This window comes from Lepus europaeus, chromosome 3, assembly GCF_033115175.1.
Source record: "Lepus europaeus isolate LE1 chromosome 3, mLepTim1.pri, whole genome shotgun sequence".
Taxonomy (NCBI): Eukaryota; Metazoa; Chordata; class Mammalia; order Lagomorpha; family Leporidae; genus Lepus; species Lepus europaeus.
The window spans coordinates 56,953,942-56,979,813 of NC_084829.1; the positions used below are offsets into that span (position 1 = coordinate 56,953,942).

General features: G+C 39.0%; 1 protein-coding gene across 1 annotated transcript in view; it reads right to left on the reverse strand.

The window, feature by feature from the left end:
- Window positions 1-390: 390 nt before the first annotated feature.
- The window catches only part of LOC133755991 (dystonin-like), a 492,822-nt gene continuing 467,340 nt past the window's right edge, over window positions 391-25,872 (reverse strand). Inside the window, 14 exon segments of the mRNA XM_062186300.1 lie at window positions 391-1,640; window positions 2,495-2,618; window positions 5,656-5,766; window positions 6,177-6,376; window positions 8,835-8,952; window positions 11,638-11,655; window positions 12,522-12,596; window positions 12,773-12,927; window positions 14,703-14,865; window positions 16,454-16,617; window positions 18,149-18,278; window positions 20,097-20,285; window positions 20,886-21,029; window positions 25,413-25,541. Of these exon segments, the coding sequence (XP_062042284.1) occupies window positions 1,387-1,640; window positions 2,495-2,618; window positions 5,656-5,766; window positions 6,177-6,376; window positions 8,835-8,952; window positions 11,638-11,655; window positions 12,522-12,596; window positions 12,773-12,927; window positions 14,703-14,865; window positions 16,454-16,617; window positions 18,149-18,278; window positions 20,097-20,285; window positions 20,886-21,029; window positions 25,413-25,541 (1,974 nt within the window). The 3' untranslated portion in view covers window positions 391-1,386.

Sequence of the window (25,872 nt, forward strand, 5' to 3'; positions counted from 1 at the left end):
GATATGGATATAGGTATGCTAAGGGGCATCTCAGCTACTAGGCCAACCACTCACCCTATAATTTGATTGCTGAATGTACATAGGCTAGAAGAGTATTACTATATTACCCCAAAATAATCAGTTATCCTGTCACACATTCCCTGCTTTCAGTTCATGGTTTTTTTGTTTTGTTTTGTTTTTGTGATTGATCTATCAACTAATTCCTCCTTGCTATAACAATCCTGCATCCAATATTTTTAGAATGAGTGGTTGACACTATACGTGCCTGCTTTTGATAAACCCCCAGGTTTATCTTGGTATACTATTAATAAACATATATCATACACAAAATCTTTATTTACAATAAATAAACAGAAAAAGTTCACTTTAAATAATCAGGTATTCCATATATTCAAGTGAATATGTTTTATTAAATGCATACTAATATCTTTCTATAGTATGTGAGTATACATAATAAATTAAAATGTATATATTTATTAAATATAGATAGATATAATACCAGAACATGATTATTTCAGATGAGAAATCAAAATAAACCCATTTTTAAGTATCTTTTGGTCACTCCAAATTGATACTGCTCATAAAAAAATACACTAATTTTCCCTGGGGAAAAAAAATTAATTCCATAGCAATGTAGTTAAGGGACATGTTTTATTTCAGAGGTTTCTGCAAGCAAAATTGCTTTGATACAAAATGAGTTCAATGATACAGGTGCTACTGTCCACTCAAGCAAAAGAAAACCTCATGTTTATATGAATGCACTTTATAATTATATTCTTACAGTATAATAGGTCTAATATCCAGAACGTTTCGGCTTCATTTAAAGCAATGGCACAGAAACGCTGCAAGGTACTTGAACATCATTGTACTGGCAAGTGCTTGAAGTAACTCCCTGTGAGTTCCCTGTCAGATACCGCTTACGGAACTGTGTGTGGATGCGTTTAGCTTTCTTGGTCTACATTCAAATCATCTCAACATTATACCCCCTCTGTGTGTCTTTCAGCTTTTCAGCAGTTCCTTTCAAACAAGAAAATGTCACGAGGTATCCTTAACGTTAGCTAGCGTCATAGTGCTGTGTCGGTCAGAGGATGCAGACTTACCTGTAGGTACAGTAACTGATTTTAGTGTATGCTCTACACGTCACAGTGCAGAAATGATAGTTCATGTAAAACTCTTCCCACTCACATATGATGTGACTTTAACCCCAGAACATCTGACCAAAAAAATATACAGATCAAATAAAAAGACAAATACACAAATAAGGCCATCTGCAGAATTTTAAGCTCACCTCTTGCAATATTTCACAATAATTTCTACATCATATTTTACATTGTTCAAACTTAAATAGTAAATGCTCAAGGAAAGGCCTTGGTGGAACCAACTGCACTATCTCTTTGAGGACTTGCTGGCAGGTGATTTCCTCTGGGGCGTGGGGATCTTGGAAGGCTTGGCTGTGGATGGCCGAGAACCTGCTCGGGGCGTAGGTCTGTGTGTTTGGGGGACAGTCTCCACGTCTGAGCACACGGACTGGATTTCAGAAATGTCAAAGTCTGACGCATCACTGCCTCGACGGCTGCTGGCCCTGCTGCCAGCTTTGCTTCCAGCTCGGCTTCCTGGTCGGCTGGGCGTCTTCTTGGGATCTGCAGAGAGAAGGGCACAGGTGGGTCACTCTCTTTCCTGGGTCCATACGTGTCCAATTCTTGAAACCTGATGCTGCGTCTATTTTTTCCCTAGACATGTAATAGGCACTCAGAAAATACTTGTGGATTCACAGTCATTCCCCATTACAGGTCATCTCAGTCAAGGTAGACATATTATAAAAAGTTAGCTTTACACACAAAAGGCAAGGTTGAACTGCACTCATTTGAAACAGGATTCCATTTATTACAAACAGACAAAGATTGTGATTTCTACAGTGTAGCAGGTGCATACGGGAATGTGTGCTGTGCAAGCACTTAACGGATGTGCATCTCACCTGAGGACAGGCAATTCGAAGAAGGCAGGAATTAAAATGAAAAGAATTGAAACTTCAAAGAAGCCTCAGGCTTGTTGAACTCAGAACACAGGGGTTTAGCAGGTTCACTATTCTGGGGAGAAAGGTGAGATGCACAGGCCTGTGACCCAGTATGGCTGGCTTTTTCCAACTTCCCAAACCAAAGTCCTGTCTGTGCAGTCTCTGAGCAGGCAGAAAGGCCATGGCTTTCTGGTTTGAAAGAGTAGAATACTATTGATATTTTCTTCTTTTCTATAGTAATTGTCTCACCTTCCTTGGGCATTTTCCAAAAGTTTTTTGTTTTTTGTTTTTTTTTAAAGTCACTTGCTCCTGTGACTCCTTTATCCTGCTACCTATGTTGCAGGATGGGAGCCATGTGCCATTTTGAAAGAAGACATCAGTGCCAATTTGGAATTTCTTCCCCAGTTAAATAAATGGGACTCCAACCTTCACATCATCACACTGTAAAAGCCATTCAAAACAGAAACACACTGTACTGACCAGCAAACTGTGTCCGGACTCGAGCAGCTGCAGTTGTTATCAAGCCACTGTCCTCTGCGGAGTGGAAGCCTTTCCCGGATAAGTATCCTGGAAGTCGAAGCTTGCTTCCTTGGATCGGAGTTCCCTGTATTTAACGGCGAAGACACATTTCAAGCTACTGCCCATGTTCCAGGACAGACTACCCATGCTACTTCTTTAGAAATGGGTGTACTTTAGAAGTCTGAGGGGGAAAAACCTCTCAATTAAACAAAGGGCAGGGTTATCAGTGGATTTGTGCCTCTAATTTCTTATCCTTTCCCAGAAGTCAAAGGAATTATTCTAAAGAAAATGAATTCACGGTTGAAGGGAAAACACAAACATGGAGGTCCCAAAGCGAAAACAAGTGATTGTGAGGGGGAAAAAAAAGACAAATTGAGTACCTTAACATCTATATCAATGAGTCAATGAGTATCACAGAGCTAAGAGAGCTATTGCCAAAAGGTGCCAATTGGGTGAAAGCCTGACTAGAGAAGGGACAGGGGCTCTGAAAAATCATGCTTGCATGTTGTGCTACCTCTGGTGCATTTAGGGAAGTAAGCAAAAACAAACAAACCATTTAAACACACTTATCTGCAAAAAGAAAAAGACAATGAGGTTTTATAACTAGGCACCATATCATTTCATTTTTTGGTTTTATCACCTTCTATGGTCCTCGCAGGTAAGATATAATTTGCAACATTGGGGGATAATTCTATAAATTCTCAAAGGAATCTGTAGAAAATGGCTAAAGCCATCAACACTATGATATTTTCTTACAAATATAAGGTGACTACATTATTCCATACTGCTACAACATTTTGGAAATTCTGCCAGAGTTTAAAAAGTAAACAAAACTCTTGATTAATGTGTCGTTTAAAGCCAAGTGATGCTATGACTGGTACTGAAACAGTATTTTTATACTTTGCGTTTCTGTGTGGGCGCAGACTGATGAGGTCTTTGCTAATTATAGACTGAAGTGATCTTCTGTATATAAAGAGAATTGGAAACGAAAAAAAAAAAAAAAGGAAGGAAAAAAAAAAAAAAAAAAACAACCTGGTGTTAAAATGGAAATGGCATAGAAAATTAATTAATTTGAAAAAAATTTTTGTAGGATCTCTGTCTTTAATGTGCTGTACATTGCGATTTAATGCTATAATTAGTAATCCAATGGTAGTTTTTTCACTTGATGTTGCTATGTGGGCAAAATGTTGAAATCTTTACCTAATGTATACTAAACTGATCTTCTGTATATAAAGAGAATTGAAAATGAATCCTTACACGAATGGAGGGAGAGGGGGAGCGGGAGGGGGGAGGGTTGCGGGCGGGAGGGAAGTTATGCGAGGGGGGAAGCCATTGTAACCCATAAACTATACTTTGGAAATTTATATTCATTAAATAAAAGTTTAATAAAAAAAAAAAAAAAAAATTTCTAACAATACAAAAAAAAAAAAAAAAAAAAAAAAAAAAAGAGATGCCATATTCCTCAGTGGATACACAGCCAAGGAACTTTGTGGAGGTAATGAACCAATACAGATTATGTGTGCATTTTGAAAACAATGTATTTTCCCTTGAGATAGTGCTAAATGTTTAATAAAGCATATAGAAGACCTTTTGATGCGTTTTATACAACATTCATACGATTCAAATGTTTTATACTATATATATGTAAGTATATTATTCATATATGAGGTATATGTATAGAATGCTCAAGTTCTCAAAATATTTTCACACACATAACGATAGTTAATCTGTACATTCACCTAAGCATAGCCTTTTTACATATGTGAAAAAATTGGGGCCTGAGGAGAAAAAAATTTGCCCAAGATCTGCCAATGCTGATGTAGTTAAATTGCTATCTTAAAAACGACAGTGACAGTCCACAAAAGAGTGAGGACCCACAAATTATGAACTTTGTCATTCAAAGTGGCAGAATTCATTACCATGAAAGACCCAACATATTTTTCTCAAAGTGCTTTGACAACTTTGGCTTACTTGTCGTAGACCCTTCGATAGAAGCACACTGTGGTTCTGTTTGGTTGGTTGTTTTTTTATGATGCTATCTGAGAGGAATCTCAGTTTTGCAATCATCAAAAAAAATTTTAGATATTGATTTGGGTGAATATCTACTTTTTAAAAAGCCACATAGCCCTAAATATTGGAATTCTTTAATTGTTCTCAATTTTTGCTACAATAGATTCATCTGAATTGGTAGATATCTCTAGATGTCATAAATGACACAAACATCCCTTATTTGGAGGAAAAGGGTGGCAGTGAGGAGGGAATGAGAGATGATGAAGGAAGGGTTGTTTCTGTCCTCACTGTAGAATTCAGCAATGGGCTTTCCACTGAGTCATGGGATCATGCACTCTTCTCCATCTGCCTCTTATTGTTGATATAAAGATTGAGTAGCAGATAAGACAATGTTTTGAAAAGCACAAAGAGATTTTAAAAAGTAACATTTCTTTTTATGAAAGGGTCCTTGTCTTTATAGTACATTCTTGATCATTAAGATGAAATAGTTCCTTTATTTCAAGAAAAGGTGTTTAAGGATATTTTGTCTCCTAATTATCGAGAATTGACTCAAATACATGACTATTTCATGCCTATGTTTATTATTCCACAGAACTTTCTTCAAAAGATTTAGGGTTGCCTTTCAACGGAATGTAAATGATTTGATACATAAAGTAATCTTGGCAAATTTTATGCCACCTAAATCTCTTTTGTATCATATCATGTTGAGGCAAAAACAAACTTAAATCAGTTATTAAAGTCTAAGAAGGATACATTCATTACTTTTTGAAAATGAGAGTTAACTTTCTGCATACCTGAGTCTGTCCCTCCTCCCCCGTTCTAATAACTGAGATCTTGCGCGACACCTACTGTGAATATGAGTGAGAACCAGAAAAACAAAGGTGGCATACGGCTTGTAGGTATGACTATGTAAAGGTGACAAATAATCAAGGTGATATCAATAGTCTTTTGAGTCAACTCTTTGCAGCTGGGTTGGCACTTACTTGGAAGACATCTATAAAAAGGTGTAGTACATCACAAGTACATACGTTAAGGGATGGTGAGGCGTGTTAGTGGGTGACAGTTTTAATTAAATAAGGTGGTTAAGACTGGAGTCTGGGGCCTTACGATACCTCTGCAGATGACACAGGATAGTCTGAGAACTCTGCTGGTTTACAAGGAGTTGACATTTTGCTGTTTGTCAACCATGGTTTACCATAATTGCGTGTTAAAGGATGGAGGATCTGTATGGAACAACGGCAAATCAAATGTAAAGGATAGCAGATGAAAAAAAAAAAAAAAAAAAGAAGCCATAGAAAGAAATATTCATTCATAGCAAAGGAACACATTTCACAGTCAGAATAATAATCAAAAATAGATGTAAAGATATGGTGGCAAATCACACACGAACACAACAACAACAACAAAATGAATGAAGCTTTAAAAAGAAAAACTAATCTGAAAGATAACAAAGCCCCTGAATACATCATCTCCACATGGGCCACTAGGCAGAAACTTAAATTTAAAGGAAAGCAATCTTTATTTCCCACATTGTGAGAAGGGACCCAAGTGCTGCAAATGCCAAGGACCAAAACCATTTGAAGCATTCAGATCCCTCGACTGCATAGGAGGAGAGTTCATCCCAGAGTCTTACCTTGGGTGTGCTGGTGGCAGGGACCTGTGGGGAGGCTGCCTGTCCAGCCTGGCTGGACAAAGAGGTTGATCTGTTGGGTGAGGCACCTCGAGACGAAGGCCGCGATCTTCGGCCCCGGGGTCGGAAAGCAGCCATACCCTGACTGGTGCCATCTGCTAAAATGAACTTCTCACGCAGCTCCATGTTGGTCCTTCCTTTAGCTGGATTACACATACACACACACACACACACGACGGCACAAATGAAAAAAAGAAAAAAAGCAAAGAGGGGTACTCAATCATTGATGGCAAGGACGACCACCTGGCACCAGAGATCACGCTGAAAATTTCAAGAGCATCTTTTTGCCATGCCAACTCCAACTCAGCATAACAAAAAGCTAAATGCATTCCTTGACAATGCATTCCTTTTGGGTACAAGTGAGTTTGGGGAGGAAAGAAAAAAGTGTGCTTATTCTAACACTAGACACCAGCAAGAATAACCACTATTAAAAAAAGAGTCACCATGAAAATGGAAAGCTCATGCTAAAATACTGTTAATCCACCAGCTACTGATGCCCACATGGTTTCATTACCCTTTCACCACACACAGAGAAGACAAGGCAGTAAGGCAGGGACTGTGTCTTTTGCATGTACTATTGAGGTCAGGAGAATGCCAGTATTTTCACATTGGAATTAATTAAACAATTGAGTTATACAGAGTGAGAGACAGCTTGTTAGTCATGATGACAACATGTAAGCTTCCAGATTTTTCACTTAAGGACGGCAGCTAGTATTTTTATTTTATGCATTGAAGAACTGCTTTTACCAACATGCAATAACAAACACTAGACCCAAGGGTCCACGAGGTAACCAGTGATGCAGCACGCATACAAACACATATGCACACGGAGAACACGCCACACGAACTCAGTGAGCAACGTGTTAGCATGTGTTCCACCACTTACAGAACTCCTGCATGAGCAACACACAGGCAGTGTGTCAAATTTTCAGAATTTAAATTTGGAAGCACCAGCTCAGTTGGATATGAATTAAGCCATACACGGTGGATGAAGCATGTTATTTTAAAATAAATGATTAAAGCAAGAATGTAAAAGTAGGAAAGAGAAAAAGGAAAGAGGGGAAAGGCAAAGAGAGGGGTTGCCAACCTATAGTAGGCTGAGTAGTAGTAATTGAAGAGTTTGATTCCGAACGTAACATTTTACTCCCATGATGATGAACTAGAAAAAATGACACAGGATACCAATCACGTTAAAGAATACTGTTAGCAGAAGAAGAAACAAAGTACAGTAGTCTACTATGCAAAGGGTGCTCAGATCCAGCCTTTAAGCACACATTTTATAAGAAAAGTTGCATCTAGAAAAGAAGCCCTCAATGGTTTGACTCCCTAAGAAAAAGGTTCCTGGAGGCTTTACCAGTCATGCTAACTTTCTCCAAGCAACCCGACAGAAGAGTACCTAGTTTACTTTCTTCATTGGACAGAGCTGCATTCTACCCTAGGTGCACTATTTTCAAATCAGAATGAACAGGTTCTTCTGTTCTCATTTTACTCCTCTCCCAGGTGTGTCTTTAGCAGACAGAGAACAGGATTACTGTGTGGTTGCATAAGCATCCCTCCTGGCCTTGGCAAAGAGGCCTGCTGACTTCAATAGACAGACACCAGCCACCAGCAGCAAAACCAAGAGTTCCTACCACAGGAGCCCTGGCCTCCCACTGCGTAGGCCAAACAGGCAGGGCTGACACAAACATTTGTTGTTTTTCTGTTGAAATGTATTCAAATGAGCTCACAGGTGAAAGAAAATAGTAATCATTTTACTGTTTGCTTTGTTTTGAAAGAAAAATGGGACTACTGAGTAAGTGGTACCTAATTAGAAACCGCAATCAACCGACCACTTGTAATTGAAATCAATTAAGAATTCAAAAATTGACTACAGGATCTGAAATTAGGAAAATAAAATACCAAGTCAGGACTCCTGGCTTGGTAAATATAGAGAAAACTTTAGCATTCTGTTTAGATTTCTAATGCTCTAATCTGCAGCTTTGAAGAGTCAAATTAACAGGTGACTATTTTTAAACTTTTTAAGTATTGCCTTCCCCATCTCCTCATCATTTCACAAAAACTTTGATGTTTAAACTTTTACTATCCAGTTTATGCAGTCTTCATTACCTCAATTTTCTTTCCTCTTACTTTACTATTTAATGACCGATAAAACAAATCTTTTCTTCAGTGGCTATGATTGTTCCTTTGGAAAACTGCAGATGGTACAACCTCATAGAGAAAAATCTATGCCAGTATTTCCTGCTTACTGGCCTTGTACTTATCCATAAGAAGTAAAAGAGAGAGAGGAGAAAGAAAGAGAGGGAGAACATGATTTACATGATTACTACCACAAATTCTTCGGGGACTTCAGGTTGACAAACCAATGTGAAACATTCCCTATTTAATACATGCCTGACTTCTGCCCTGTACCAGGCGTCTTCAAAGACTTCATGGAAAACAGACATTAAAAAAAAAAAAAAAAAAAAAAAAGACTCTGCATGAACTTTAAACTTTTTTGCACTGGAATAACTACTGATCAATGGCATTTCCCTACAAACTGCCTGAAGGACCATCACACGTTGTACCCTTTCATGGTGTTATCTTGAATGAGCATCTCCTTACCCCTGCAAGGATCATTTTTCACTAAGAACTCATCAAGCGCCATCCATCCACCTCCAACACGAACCATCACAGTACTTCGTAGGATCCGTACCAGTCGTAGTTGCTGCGAATCTCCAAACTGCAGGGAAAAAAAGAAAGAACCTCTAATTGTCAGCAATCATTCTAGACAAAGGAATACGCAATTTGCAGTAGCTTAAGCAACCAACTTAGCGATTAGTAAATTCTTAGAAAAAAAGGGGTCTGTGAATGATCTGCGTTAGACTGCCGCATGCTGATTTAGCCCAAAGGAAACAGTTTGGAAAAATAAAAAGATTACAAAGGTTATCAAGTATAAAATTAAAGCTTTGGTCTAACAATTCTTTTTCTTTCTTATGACAGAAACAACATGAGCAAAGCAGTAATCGAAAAATGTTTCCAGGAATTAAACAAAGGCATGAAAATAAGCACTGGCCTGCTAGTCCAGAGCTTTTACAAAATGAGATTCCAAGGAAAATTTAATGAACTCCGATTCCTCTTCAAAAAAACTGTCTCTTACAAGAAAACTGTTTTCCACTGAAATCTGTGGGAGAACATTTTATAAACTCATTTTATTTTCTCTAGTTTTGCCATAGAGAGAATAAAGTAGTAAATGAGTATGACCAATAAACATTTCACAGTTGTAAATAAATTTGTTAAATGCTGGATTAATATGCCATTTTGGATTACTGTTATTTAAGAATAGCCAATGACATATTATTATTGATAATAGCTTTCAAATCTAAAGGGGTTTCTCTCAAAGCTGTTTGTACCATAATTGTCCATACTAGCAAGCATTTTTTCTGCCCTTTTAATGGCTCTCCAGTTACTGGGATATGCTATAAATTCAGCAAGTCCTGAATAAATTTCTGCATTGTGGGTAGTTCCTGATCATAGATTTGTTTTGAAAACCTGTGAGAAATGATTTTATACTTTCATATCATTTCTTATAGGCTCATGTTCAACTTTTGAAAACCACCATACTGAATTGCACAGTTGCCAACTCAGCAGATAACAAAGCAAAATGAATAGTCAATTAAATAGACATAGATTTTTTTTGAAAGCAGGTGAGATACAATTGTGACTGTGACAATTTATTTGTTTGGGTTCATTATGGATAAACAGAAAACTTTAAGTAGAAACCAACTGCTAGTTTTCCATAGCTTTAACATTGAATTTCAGGAAGAGAACCCTAAAACAAAGCCAACCAAATCCCATTCAGGATCCTGAAACTCAGAAGGACCCAGAAAGCATGTGAAATGCACCAGCAGGAACCCATGGTTTTTGTTGCAAAATTTTTAAAATCACTTTTTTCTAAATCTGATTTTAAGTCTCAAGACTTAAATGTTTCTGTAATTGAATCTGTTCCTGAAATGAAAATTAAAATTTAAAACTCAAAATAAGTATTTATTTTGTTAGAACAAATTTGGTGCTGCTAATAAGCAAAGGGAAGGGAGGGAATTTAAAGAAAATTACCCTTAAGGAACCAGATAATTTAACCGGATAATTGTGGTCCAAGATTATGTTTCAAATAAAAGTTTTACGGAAATAACTGAAACTATTTTATAGAGATAATCTTTCAACTTTACTAGACATAATTTTAAAATATATTTTAATCTTAAAAAGACATTCTCCAGACAAGTAACATTGTCTTCAGAATTTCCTTCATCTTCCCAATAACCAACTTCTGAGACAGGAGAAAAACAGACCAATGTTGCTCTTTGGTCCTGCAGTTAATAAAATTCTTTTGAGGTAAGTATTTCTCTGTTCTCAACAAATACAAGACATTATACAAATAATAAGAATGGAAGAGCAACATTTTAGTATTATAACCAATGGAAGCCTAAAAAATGTCTACTCAAAGTAATTGAGTATTTCTATTTTAAGAAAATAATTTGCTTGCAAAAAAATGGAGTTAATGGATAATGTGAAACTTGAGATGTAATACACCTTAAAAAGGGAGTGGCAGAGTAATATCCAATCTGATACAGTCAAACACTATAGAACAGCATGGTTCTTTCCAAAAGCAGACAGTAAAAATATCTTCTCCTTGAACAGGTTTCAATCAAAACACAACTCCTCTTGTCTTAACTTTCAAAATTCTATTCAGGTTGCAGTACCACTGAGCAATTTATATTGACATGGACGTCAGTATATACATTTTGCCAGGATAGCATGAGATTTTTGTCCAAGTTCCACGCAGAAACTTCCCTCAAAATGATTAATGTCACTTAAAAGCTTCAGTTAACATTGCTCCTCAAAGGATGTAAATCCCTAACTCAACAACTTAGAACAAATGGAAAATTGCTGCTTTAGAAAGAACATGCAACTTGTGGCTAAATGCCATGCAGACTTCTCAGTATTTTGATGCAAATCCTTCTCTGATACTTTGTACCATATGTCCTAGATAGTTAGAAACCAATGAGGCTACAGAGACATGTGTGGAGAATCAAATTTGTGTTCCAATGAGTACTGGCATAAAATATATGCTAATAGTACTATTAAACATGGGAACTGAAAGTTGTATTTGTAACACTGTAGTCAACTGTGCTACAATTCATTATCTGGTTTGCTTAAAAGTAATCTCCTCATTTGAGACACAAGGCAAAAAGGAATCCTGGATGAAGGACCCTTCGAGTGCTGACAGAAACACCACGCCAACCAACAATGTAGTAGCTAGGGAGACAGCATGGGAAAGATTGGCCATGGCAAGCTTTAATGACTATGAATTAAAGATTGGAAAAAAAAAATCATTGGGAACTTGAGAATACATTCCACTGGTTTATACCTGATTTCCCAGGAAGAACTGATAAAAAAAAAATGAAAAATGGAAGAAAGACACAATTAGTTCAACAGGAAACTATCTGTATGACTCTAGAACACACACACACACACACACGCACACTCACACTCTCACACTCTGGGCTCTGGATATAGTACCTAGGTTAGAGAAGTGCAGGTACCCTGTTGTCCCAATTTCAAACCAAGTAAGCAGAGCAGTTTTGCTATGATTCTTTTCAGAAATCTTACATTTCAAATTTAAGTTAAGATTTTGAACATGTAGACAAATACTTTCCAATTTGGAAATATAAAACTAAAATAAATAATGTTTCATTTGTAACACATTGTTAATAGGGAAACACTGCACATTTCCTGTCTAGCTACTACATACAAGACATGTTCCAAAAGAGAGAAACAAAATCAGAGAAAGAGTGATGAAGTCACATTGCTTTTCTGTTTTGAGGAAAGTGAACCAAGTTATAGAGATTTTTGAATAAAAGAAAAATTAGCACACAAGTAGAAAAAACACTGCTTCTTCATATTTATACAAATGAGTCAATATTTTTAACTTTGTAGATCTTATTTGGAATATCTTTGTTGTTTAAAATCTGAAAAGTTACCTCTAACCATAAAAAATATAAAGTAACAGCAACCTAAATACATGACATCTGTGTGTTTTCCTTTGAGTAATTTTCTCCTTGAAATTAAAATGCAGATTATAAATGTCAAAAGTATGTCCTAATATGTAAAACTCAGACTTTATAGAAGTTGTAGTGACAAATGTTTGAGGTGAGAATAAATAGATTCCCTCCAAAACAATGCAGATGAAATTGTACACAGATTTGACTTTATACCGTTTAAAGGAACTGCAAGGTTACTTTGGAAACTTACCCTGTATTTGTTATCACCAATCTGTTCAACTTGAAATCGTTTTGCACATTTACACTTAGCTACCTGCCTTGTCACCTGCCAAAAACAATGATGAAATATTCACTTTAATGTTAATATTACAGAGTGGAATCCTTAAAACTTTGACACAACCAGTAAACATGGAAACAAACAAAATGGTTGCATGAATTGCACATGACATCCTGGCAGAACACGCTATTATTGTTGTAGGCAGTCAAAAGAAAAGTGAATACCTCATCTTCAATTTTGTCAGCATCTGTGATGGGTTTATACGCATCTTTATTTGGGTGGAGGGCTGCTACAAACTCATAGTAGTCAATGTATCCGTCACCATCTCTGTCAAAGATGTCTGCAACCGCACTCATCTCCAGGCGACTTGTTGGGAACTCTTAAGATTTTTGAAACAACAGTAAGCAGTTAAATTGTCAATTTTATACCAAGACATTCTTGATGGCACATTTTGATCTCACTGTGGCTGGCTGAATACTAGAGATATCAAATACATTAAAATTCTTTCCAAAAACACAAATTTAGCACTGGGTGGTTAGCCTAGTGGTAAAGATGCCCATGTCCCACATCAAGTACCTGGATTCAATTCTGGGCTCTGGCTCCTGACTCCAGCTTCCTACCAATGCAGACCCTGGGCAAGAACATGTGATGGTTCAAAGGGTCCCTGCCACCCATATGGGAAATCTGGATTGATTTCCCAGATCCCAGCTTTGACTCTACCCAGTCCTAGCCATTGCAGGCACATGGGAGTAGGGGATAGAGGGTGGTAAATCAATGGATGGGTTCTCTCTCTCTCTCTGTGAGCTCCTCCCATCTCATCTCTCAAATTAAAACCAAATAAACCTAATTTGAATCATAAAAAGGAACTGCTATATATGTATTTCAATTTATCTTTAAGTGCTACTAGGGTAAAGCACATGAAAATGCTGGTTTTGTAGCTTGAAAACCATTTAAAATCAGCAATTTTATGTGGCTCCACTATTACTCTAGGTGAGGATTAATTCATGTAGAATTTACTTTAAGAATGACATCTAGGAGCCGGCATTGTGGTATAATGGGTTAAGCCACTGCCTGCGATGCCAGCATCCAATATGGGTACCAGTTCAAGTCCTGGCTGCTCTACTTACAATCCAGCTCCCTGGTAATGCACCTGGGAAGGCAGTAGAAGATGGCCCAAGTCTTTGGGCCCCTATACCCATATGGGGATGAAGCTCCTGGCTCCTGGCTTTGGCTTGGACCAGCCCTGGCTATTACAGCCATTGGAAAGTGAGCCAGAAGATGGAAGATCTCTCTCTCTCTCCCCGCCCCCTTCCTTTCTGTAACTCTGCCCTTCAAATAAACAAAATAAATCTTCTTTTAAAAAAGAATGATATCTAGTACCATCTGTTAGGTCTACACATACAAATGACTGAAACATATAACAAGAAGATAACAAATAATTTAAGAATTTGTATAGGGTTGTAATATCCTCTTAATGACCACGTTAGATCAGAATATGAATTAGAATGAAAAAAAAGGACTTGCATTTAGTGACTTACTATTACATGCTAGGTAACGTAAAAAACTTAAGAATCAAATATTACTCACTGTATTATATGAATTGGGACACAGCTCACAGCTTCAGTGGAGTGAAAGAATGTATCTGTCAGATAATTCGTAAGTGTATCTGATTCCAGAGACATGCATTTTACTGACACTTTTTAAAAGAGTGGTGACTTCCAAGTCAACTTTAAAGGTAATGCTGTAGTAGTACATAAACTTAATGGTCTTAACAATTTTAAACTATGCCCATGCTCTTTAAAAAATTACACCACTCAGCACAGCAGGTAAAGCCACTGCCTGCAGTGCTGGCATCCCATATCGGCACCAGTTCTTGTCCCTGCTGCTCCATGTCCAATCCAGCTCTCTGCTATGGCCTGGGAAAGCAGTAGAAGATGGCCCAAGTCCTTGGGCCCCTGCACCTTCGAGGGAGATTCGGAAGAAGCTCCCGGCTCCTGCCTCTGGCTGTTGTGGCCATTTGGGATGTGAACCAGCGTATGGAAGACCTCTCTCTCCCTCTCTCTCTGCCTCTGCATAACTCTGCCTTTCAAATAAATAAATCTTTAAAACAAACAAACAAGCTACACCACTTACAGTACCTTATATGGGACTTACTTGAGGAAAGAATTCCATCAATAAATTCCTGTCGGGTTATTTTCCCATCCTGATCTTTATCAATTCTCCTGAAGAAGTCCATCACTCGAGATTTCTTATGATTCATCCACCGCATGTATTTTTTACGCCAGATATCAAAATCGAAGTTAGCAAATTCCCTCAGCTGAAAGGGGCAAAAGCATTTTGCTGGAGGTTAATGCTGTGCTCACAATACATCTTACACTATTTGAATAAAGTCATCTTTCGTGATCTTCTAGGTAATACATATATTATTCCTATTTCAAAGAATTGTAAGATCTTGCAAAGGGGACTCAAAACCACTTTTTTTTTTCTGTAAAACTTATTTCACTAACATCACTGACTTTTATTTACAAATAAAATACCTCAAGACATAAACTGAACATTTTTTTTCTGTTGGTTTTAACTTTTAAAATTTATATAAAGGGAACAAATCTCATGTATTTCATTCATACAGGTTTAAGGGCAAAATGATACTTCCCACTCTATCCTCCTTACCTCCCTCCCACACTCCTTCTTCCTTCTTTTCTTATTTTTCTTTTAAATTTTACAATGACATACTTTCAGTTTACTTTATACTCACAAGCTTAAACCTCCACTAACTAAAGAATTCAACAAGTAGTAAGTGGAAAAACCACTGTTCCTCAGGAGTACAGACAAGGGCTACAAAGAATAATCAAATCTTAAAATGTTACTTTCACTCAAACAAAATTTTTTTTTTGTACTCTGTATACTAGTTACCACAAATCAGGGAAAACATGATATTTGTCTTTTGGGGACTTATTTCACTAAGCACAATGCTCTCCAGTTGCATCCATTGTGCTGTGGAAGACAAGATTTCATAAAATTTCTAACACTAAAGCTACAAAGCACCACCACATGTCTTATGCTCATCCGTGATGGCAGGCCCAGCTCAACAGCACATATATTAAGCCTGCACCCTCTTCCCTTTTTCACTATCTGGTGACTCCCTGAGACTTTTAAAAATTGCCCAGTTTCAGAATCTAAAACTCAGGTCACAGAACATACATAATTAAAAGTTCTGAATGATAGATAAATAAGCTTGCCAAATAATATTATCAGCAAATATGTGAGATTTTTTTCTTAAGAAGTCACTTTCTGATTGTTCAAACATAGAAAAAAAATTTTTTTTTTTTGTTTTTTTTTTGGACAGGCAGAGTGGACAGTGAGAGAGAGAGACAGAGAGAAAGGTCTTCCTTTTGCCATTGCTTCATCCTCCAGTGGCTGCCGCAGCCAGCACACTGCGGCCAGCGCATTGCGCTGATCCGAAGCCAGGAGCCAGGTGCTTCTCCTGGTCTTCCATGCGGGTGCAGGGCCCAAGCACTTGGGCCATCCTCCACTGCACTCCCGGGCCACAGCAGAGAGCTGGCCTGGAAGAGGGGCAACCGAGACAGAATCCGGTGCCCCGACCGGGACTAGAACCCGGTGTGCCGGTGCCGCAAGGCAGAGGATTATCCTATTGAGCCACGGCGCTGGCCTCAAACATAGAATTTTTTAAAAAAATTATTGATTCCCTACATCTGAATCCCAGGTATCAGTTTTTCACAAAATATGTATATTTGTGGTAATCACTTTGGAAGTAAAACATATACTCAAGCAACAAGATTCTGCTTATCAATTCTCAGAAAAGTAACAAATAATCCATATTTCTGCAGTGTGTTATGACGAATGAGAGAAAACGACAATCAGAATGAGCATGTGAGTTTCCTGACCTCCTCCAGCCTGTCCAAGGCGTCATTGAGCTTCCTCCTCCTTTCCAACGCCAGGAGCCAGACTTGCTGCCATTTGCTCACCAGTAAGTTTACCCTGGGATTCTTGGTTTCAATTTGGGTCTGAGATCCAGAGGGATACAGGCTTGATGCTGGGAAACGTTTTCCTGTTGAAACACAGCTCTAGTTAGGGTGGCAGAGTTGCCAGGGTTCTGATACACGTTCAGGCTTCACCATTTCTGTTTCTAGCTGAGGCCAAACTGACTCAATTAGTGGATATCACAAGTAATAATATCCTTATTGAGAAGGTGCATATACTATGATGACCTGAACCTGGTTCCTTAAAAGTAATGATCACACACTCGTCATATAGAGAAGCATCTCAGCAAAAGTATTTCAATAATAGAAAGCTCTCTCAATAAATTTATGCTAACATTTTCCAGCTTCCAATCCATGCTGTTTCCATGACCATGAGGTGGGCTGGGATCATTCTTCCTGTTAAGAGAAGATGAAAGAAATCTCCCAGGACAGAGAGATATAGCTCGGAATCAGTCACGGCAAACCGAGCTTTTTAAGTGGAAGGCTAGAAGGGAAGAGACACTGGGCCATCCCTGGAGTCAGCAGGATGCTTTCCAAATCCTAATCAAATGTGGAAGGCTCACTGGACCTTATCTTTCACCCCAGCCTCTTTTCCACTGAGATTGTGTGTTGCCTGTGCATAGGCTCATATTCAAGTTCATTGCCGTACTAAAGTTCTCTTACCCTTTCTGGTTGTTTCACATGAGTTTCTGTAACTTTACAAAACAACTATCACATATGTCCTAGAGAAACTACTGGCCTACAGACACAAAATGCTGGTGTGCCAGCTGTGATTCGTGTCAACAGCTGACATTCACTGGGCATTTAACTACTAACTGGAGGTATGCTGAGCACTTCCTAGGCAGTAGCTCCTTTAACTCTCACCACAGTCCAAGGAAGTCAAAATGATCCCTTTCTATGGCGGAGGAAACTGAAACTCAGGAGTCTAAGTGACTCGACCAGACTTACAGCTGGCGAGTGGCAGGGCCAATCAGAGAGTCTGACTCTGATGTTACCTTGGCTCCTTGGGAAATATAGTAATTATGACAGCTCTGACCCCACTTTTTTTTTTTAATTAAGGAACCATTCAGGATACACAAAATGTACAATTTAAAGTGTACTTCTTTTACGTCTTCTCCAAGCTATTATCATTTACTTATATGCATTTTGTTGGGTTAAGAAACCCCAAGAGACAGTAAATGCAGCCTGAAGTCACATGAACACAGGTAACAGCTATGAAAAATTGGGTCAGTTTATCCACATTATGACATTTTTGTTATGTTCAGCGTTAGTATTATTTACATATTAGGAGGGAAAATAAACTATTAAAGAAAGGGGTGCTCTTGTTACAAATTTTTTTTCCAGCTTCTTCTTGCTAATTAAAAAGACACCCTTCAAAATAACAAAATTAAATACAGAAACCTGGATATAACTTTTTAATTTTTTCAACAAGTTGCTATAAAACTTGAGCCCACTTAATCTCTCAAGAAATGTTTTTATGATAGAGCTCAAATGCAGAATCACCAATCACTCCCACATTTTAAACAGTAACTCAAAATAAAAGGAGACCGGCCTCCTCATTTAACAATCTTCGTCTGAAAGAAACTGGGCACTGCTTACTTCCTGCTCGCCCCTTATCCAAGACTGGAATATGGGACTGTAATGAGGAAGGATCAGCTGCTCTCCTCTTGTAGGTCTTGGTAACTTTATCAACATCGGGCTGTTTTCTGGTCATTTCTTCCATGAAGGTCTGAAATGGGGGAAAAAAATGATGTTGATTAAAAGAGTCTGCCCAGAGAAAATCATCTTTTGAAATGAACTAAAAGCAAAATGATAAAATGGTCATGCTATTATTCCTGCAGAAGAATAAAGCATCACATTTTAGATTGGTGGTGGTGGGGTAGGGGTCTGAACCACCATAATTTAGTATTAACTAATTTTGGATGAATGTTAAATGTTATAGCTGCAAAGAGAGTGACTTAAAATTAGAAATTAAAATGACTTATTTCGGTGTAAAGACCAGCAGTGAACAGCTGTGTAAATAATATAAATCGTCTATGCCCCAACCAAGGACAAGTCTCCACGCTCTTCCCAAAGAACCTTAAGAAACATCTGTCATACAGAACAGCTGGGGCACTCTCTCAGACTGTTCAGTGGCACATTTCACCTACATCACTGAAATACTTAAGATAATCTTCATATACAGGGATATCATACACCCATGTTACATGAAAATATATCAAAAACTTATAAGTAAGCAACTCTACTGTATGGCAAAGTTAGGTTAATGGTTATCATGTTTACACTGAAAGGGTTTGACTGTTTTGTCATCATTTATCATATCTCCTTAAGCTGCCTGTTGTTATTGATCAGGCATCCCTATACATAGAATGTGTAGCAAATGCTGAGGAATGGCAGACAGTGGTGAAAAATAATGGGGAGAAAGAGAAGCAGGAAAAAATGACAAGAGAAGTAACATACTTCAGGAATGAAGACCACACTGAAGAACTGTTACCATTTTAATACCTCTGATCACAGACAACATGATCTGAGACATGTTGGGTCATTATGGACATAGATAACACAGTATATCATTAAAATATAATAACGGCAATCTTAATTGTTTAACCAGCTGGGCATATTAAACAGGCTAATACGCAGACTGATAAACCAGAATGAGCATGATGCTCATCATTTTAGAGTTTAAAAAAAGTAGCATGCAGCCGGCACCGTGGCTCAACAGGCTAATCCTCCGCCTAGCGGCTCCGGCACACCAGGTTCTAGTCCTGGTCGGGGCGCCAGATTCTGTCCCAGTTGCCCCTCTTCCAGGTCAGCTCTCTGCTATGGCCCGGGAGTGCAGTGGAGGATGGCCCAAGTGCTTGGGCCCTGCACCCGCATGGGAGACCAGGAGAAGCACCTGGCTCCTGGCTTCGGATCAGCGCAATGCGCTGGCCACAGCGCGCCAGCCGCAGTGGCCATTGGAGGGTGAACCAACGGCAAAAAGGAAGACCTTTCTCTCTGTCTCTCTCTCTCACTGTCCACTCTGCCTGTCAAAAAAAAAAAAAGTAGCATGCACAGGACAAGTAATTTTTCTGAGAAAGACAATGCATCTCCTTTTTGATAAGATGGGTTTGGAGTACCAATGGTCAACTTGGGATACAGATTAGAATGCAAACACGGAGAATTAATTAAAATAAGGTACCAGTGGAAGCCATGGGGATGGGTGAGATAATCAGAAGAAGGAGTGACACAAAGGATAAAGTACAGGAGTAAGAAGAGCTAGCACTAAGACAGGGAGAGATAATACAGCAGTCAAGGTGAGATAGAGCCACATGAGTGTAACTTCACAGAGCCAATAAAAATTACTTTGCAAATAACGCAGTGGGTGACTCAACAGGGAAGTGTTAAGGAAATGGCAGATTTAGAAACCAAGAAGTATAGAAGCTGAGGAATATGTCTGAAGATGTAAAGGTAACCAGCACAAAGCAATCATTTGAGAACTATAGCAGTGGAAGAAAAAAATACCTGAGACAATGATTAACAGGGACTGAGATTAAATTTACTTTACCTGGTGTTCTGCAATGAGGGCTTTCACCTCTTCAATCTCCTGGGGGATGACTTCTTTATCCTTATCAGTAAGTGTAGTTTCTGCCCATTGCAACCAAGCCAGCAAAGCTTCCAACAATTCCTGTTTAGCAATGAGCCCAGCCAGAGCACTTGCTAATCTCTGCTGATGTTGCTTTGCCCAAGCAAGCACCTGTTGGACAAACCAAAATTTGTCTAAGTTTCTTCCAACTACACAAATGTTAAATATAAACTGGGATCATTGTGGACTTAGACCCATGATGCTTCCAATCTTTCTAGATTCTATTAATGGTACCAAGACCCAGCTTCAGGAGGATTCAAGAGTCCTCTATCATGTTTGTCATCTGAGAAAGTTTAAAGATGTCAATCACTCACACCTCCTTTGGCATTTTAATGAAAGTCCAAATAAGCATCCTCTGACGACCAAGTATGCTTACTCTATGAGTACAAACTAAAAAGATAAGATCTTAAATAGAGAATTTACTCATTTTATGTATAGAAATTCATTCTATAAGTACACATTTCTCTGAAATACTATTATTAAACAGATGCAATATGTTAATGGGAAAGAAGTTTTACCACGAACCAAATAACAGCCTTCTAACATTTCAGCAACATAACTGCAAAATTCCTTTTACTTTTTAAAGAAAAGTAAATTGCAAAAGACTAGTAAAACACAGAAGAAGCGTATTTTCAGAAATATGTTCTAAGTAGAGGCCTTATTTTCCCACAGTTGAGACAGTATCTTAATTCCTGAAGCGGACACACTGACCTCCTCAAACCTGGCCCGGATGATGGTTATCCAGTGCTTGATGGTGGTGATGGAGTCAGGGTGGCAGATGGCCAAAACAGCATCGCCCATGTTGGTGGCTTTATTTAGTTCAGCTCTTTTCTCTTCCAGTTTCTTCATGAATTCCTACAGCAGAAGCAAAGACTTCAATCAGGTGTTGGCACTGACTGAAAACATAACTCTGGTAACATTCATCTGAACTGTCAGTTAAATGAGCAACAAATCACTTTCTGATACATATTTCAAAATACAAAAATAGGATAAAATTTCATGCTTTAAGAAATAAATTACAGGGCCAGCATTGTGGTGCAGTGGGTAAAGCCACTGCCTGAGTCGCCAGCATACCATGAGGGCGGCTGGCTCATGTCTTTGCTGCTGCACTTCTGATCCAGCTCCTTGCTAAGGTGCCTGGAAGCAGTAGAAGGTGGCCCAAGTGCTTGGGCCCCTGCCTCCCATGTTGGAAACTAGATGAAACTCCTGGCTCCTGGCTTCTGCCTGGCTCAACGCTGGCCATTGCAGTTATTTGGGGACTGAATCAGCAGATGGAAGTTCTCCCTCTGTCTCTCTGTCTCTGTTTCCCACCTCTCTCTGTCCATCTCTCTCTTTCAAATAAATAAATCTTTTTTTAAAAAAAGGTAAGTTACACAAAACTAACTTTCATTTTGAATATATGGTATTATTAATGGAGAGTAGGAATGAGAGAGACAGTATTGTCAGAGATAGAAGCAATATTGATTGGAAGTTTGAACAAATAAGTCAACGAGGTTAGTAATTAAAATAGTTTTAACTGTACTGGGAAAGATAGGAAATATGTACAAACAAAAGTATCAATGAAGACAGAAGGCTGGGCAAGGAACTATACATATTTGGTGATGGGGAAGAGAAATACCAAAGTATCCTCTTAGATGAAAGCATACAAATTGTTCTAGAAGAGCAAAACTTGGGCTAATGACAGTTGTGGATCCCCAGAGGACATGTAGTAGGGATCATGCAAAGTCAAGTGTGTTCCACTACAAGGATGTGTTCTGGGAGATGCACCATTGCACAGCACAATTGTCGTGTGAACATCACAGAGCCTACTGATGCAATCACAATGGCTACAACATGACTAAGCATATCATCTTATGTCTACCACGGTGTACATGGTCCACCACTGATCATCATGATACATGGTGCGCAGCTAGGTACTGGAAATCACTCTTTCACCAAGAGCCAAGGGTAAGTCCATAATTGGTGGACTGGCCCATCAACTCCTCACCTCATTCTGTGCTCTTCTAGTCTAGTGTGAGTGTTACCTCAGTGGTTTGTACCTACACGGGAAAGCTTGCTATTTTTAGAAACTGGATTACAATAAGAACTAATCCTGGTGCTAAGAAATTCAGTTAAATATCCTGTTTCTCTACAACTGGTGAATGAACGTATAAAGGGAAGCAGAGGAAATGAATGAGAAATGTTACAGTAAAACATTATTACTAGGAAGCCGTTTATAAAATTATGGGTAATTCTGTGCTTTTTAAGAACAGTTCATTTTACAAATTGCTATCCTGCTGCAGATACTTGCCTCCCGGGTTTCCAGGCGCTGTGGTGAGAGTGGTGATATCACAAGTAGGCTACTTTCTAGAGGGCTTTAGATGTACACTGTGGGCTTTTGTCAGTGGAACACAGAGCTGGCTGATGGTCAGCCCACGGCAACAAAATATAAATTAGATTTTCAAAATACTGAACTAGACACAAAATAATTAATTTGAGGTAATTTTCCTTTTATAATTCTGGCTTCAAATTTAAATGGTATATGAACCATTCTATTCCTCTAACTAATGCTATCCAAGCTTGCCTACTTTCATTAATGACAAGATAATTATTCACTGCTACACATTAGGCCACGCATGTCTGAGAGATGCTATGCATTTGAATAAGTCTCTATGATGATGTCATCTATACATTACATTAGAGTTAATGATATATGTCTACCTTCTCCTTGAAAGACAAGGTTACTCAGTGGTATTAAAAAGATCCTTTAAAGTTAATAGGAAGTGCTGACATCAATATTACATTGAACGTTAGAATTGTAAATTTCCAATTTTTTAAGTCAAAGGTTTAAAAACATCAGTTAAGAGCTATCTGGACCACTCTCTTAAAAGTCTTTTCAAGATCCATGTCTTGCCATAGGAAAGATGTTGAACTGAAAATTCTGGATAAATCTTTACTTGGTTAGTTATTCAACAGTACATAGACTTAAAGAATTTTTTTAATGTAGGATACTTTTTTTAAAGATTTTTTTTATTTACTTGAAAGTCAGAGTTACACAAGAGAGAAGGAGAGGCAGAGAGAGAGAGAAAGAAGTCTTCCATCTACTGGTTCTCTCCCCAGATGGCTGCAACAGCCAGAGATGTGCCAATCTGAAGCCAGGAGCCAGGAGTTTCCTCCAGGTCTCCGATGTGGGTGCAGGGGCCCAAGGACTTGGGCCATCTTCTACTGCTTTCCCAGGCCATAGCAGAGAGCTGGATCGGAAGTAGAGCAGCCGGGACTAGAAACAGCGCCCATATGGGATTCTGGCACTGCAAGTGGTGGCTTTACCCGTTACTCCACAGCGCTGGCCCCCAAAATTAATTTTTAAATCTATACTTTATACTTCAGTTTACTTCTAAAAGGATTTAAACAGACTCTTGATAAAAAACAGACTCTTGATTAAAAACAGTGGGTTAAGTTGTTGCTTGGGGTACCAGTTCTAGTCCTAGCTACTCTGCTTCTGACCCAAGCCCCTGTTAATGCACCTGAGAGGCAGCAGATGATGGCTCAAGTACTTGGGTTCCTGCCTCTGACATGGGACACACAGGTGGAGTTTCAGGCTCCTGATTTCAGCCTGGCCCTGTCCGTTGTGGCCATTTAGGGAGTGAAAAAAATGGATGGAATCTCTCTCTCTTTCCTCCTCTGTAACTTTCAAATAAATAAGTAAATAAATTATTTCTTTTTTAAAGAAGTTCCAGAAGCTTAAAAATAAAATTTTTAAGTTGAGTGATTAAATTATTTGCTTGTCTTGATTACAAAGGTCAAAGTTAGGGGCTGGCACGGTGGCATAGCAGGTGAAACCAGCACCCATATGAATCCTGGCTTGTTTGAGTTCGAGTCCCATATGGGTGCCGGTTCAAGTCCTGGCTGCTCTACTTTTGATCCAGCTCTCTGCTGTGGCTTGGGAGGAAAATGGAGGATGACACAGGTCCTTGGGCCCCTGCACTCTTGTGGGAGACTCAGAGAAAGCTCCATGCTCCTAGCTTCAGATCATCCTAGCTCCAGTCATTGCGGCCATCTAGGGAGTGAACCAGCGGATGGAAGGCCTGTCTCTGCCTCTGCCTCTCTGTAACTCTGCTTTTTAAATAAATAAATCTTAAACAAACAAAAAAAGGGTAAGGGGCCAGCACTGTGGTGTAGTGGGTAAAGCTGGTGCCTGTGATACCAGCATCCCACATGGGTACTGGTTTGAGTCCCATCTTCTCTACTTCTAATCCAGCTCCCTACTAATGCTCCTAGGAAAGCAGCAAAGGATGATAGACTAAGTACTTGGGGCCCTGCACCCACATGGGAGATCCAGAAGAAGCTCCTGGCTCCTGGCTTCATCCTGGCCCACCTCTGACCATTGTGACCATCTGGGAAGCGAACTGGCAGATGGAACATTCTCTCTCTCTGTCTGTAACTCTGACTTTCAAATAAATAAATCTTTCAAAAATGCAAATGTCAAAGTTAATAATTTACAATAATAGCAGAATAACTGTATAAGGGTCAAACATATCATTAAGGATATTTTTTTTTGGACAGGCAGAGTGGACAGTGAGAGAGAGAGACTGAGAGAAAGGTCTTCCTTTGTCATTGGTTCACCCTCCATTGGCCGCCGCGGCCAGTGCGCTGTGGCCGGCTCACCATGCTGATCCAAAGGCAGGAGCCAGGTGCTTCTCCTGGTCTCCCATGTGGGTGTAGGGCCCAAGCACTTGGGCCATCCTCCACTGCACTCTCGGGCCACAGCAGAGAGCTGGCCTGGAAGAGGGGCAACCGGGACAGAATCTGGTGCCCCGACCGGGAATAGAACCCGGTGTGTCGGCACTGCAGGTGGAAGATAAGTCTAGTGAGCCATGGCACCGGCTAAGGATATGTTTTAAAATCCACATAAAATGCAACGAAATTGACCAAATCTAATCAGAAAGCAAATAACTCCATGAAAACTATTAATGGCTTCACAGAGATAGGAATCAGAATGACTAATTGTAGAATACCCATCTTTTCTAAGAAAAAAAAAACGTAAAAAGACAGCTACACCTGCCATTGTGCAAGTGCAGAGGGACACACGTAGGTCAGACAGTAAAACACAGAGCCATTCTCAGAACAGATGTTTAACCGCTTCTTGGGGAGGAAAATATGCATGCAAGGTATATTTGCAACCCTGAGTCTATTTTGTTTACTTTCTTAGGTTTTTTGTTTTTTGCATAAACTTCTAGTTAGCATTTATATACTACTCACTTTATGCTGATCAATGAGAGTCCGGAGGGCATCCTCATCGTCTGGGAGAACACCGTGGAAGCGCAGGGTTTGCTCCGCCTCAGCCAGCCACTCCAAGAGGGCATGCACCACCGAGTGGAACTCCTCTGCCTATCAGTTCACGCACACACATCCACATGTGTGCACACACACACAACAAAGAAGATTCCAGATATGTCCATCAGCAAGATTGACAGAACCGTACATTAGATTCCTCCCCGCAATGAAAAATAAGTCTTAAAATTATATGCATTAACCCCCATAAATAAGATAAAAATACAGGGTGCTGCATTTTCAAATGTAAGGACACTGTGAATCAATCAAAAGGCCCCTAAGAAGAGTAACTCTCCACTATCTCAAGTTGACTGTGGAGGAATGGCACACCACGATACTTTCAAGCTGCAAAATGACTCAAGCAGTGCTTTTATGTAAAGATAAGAAA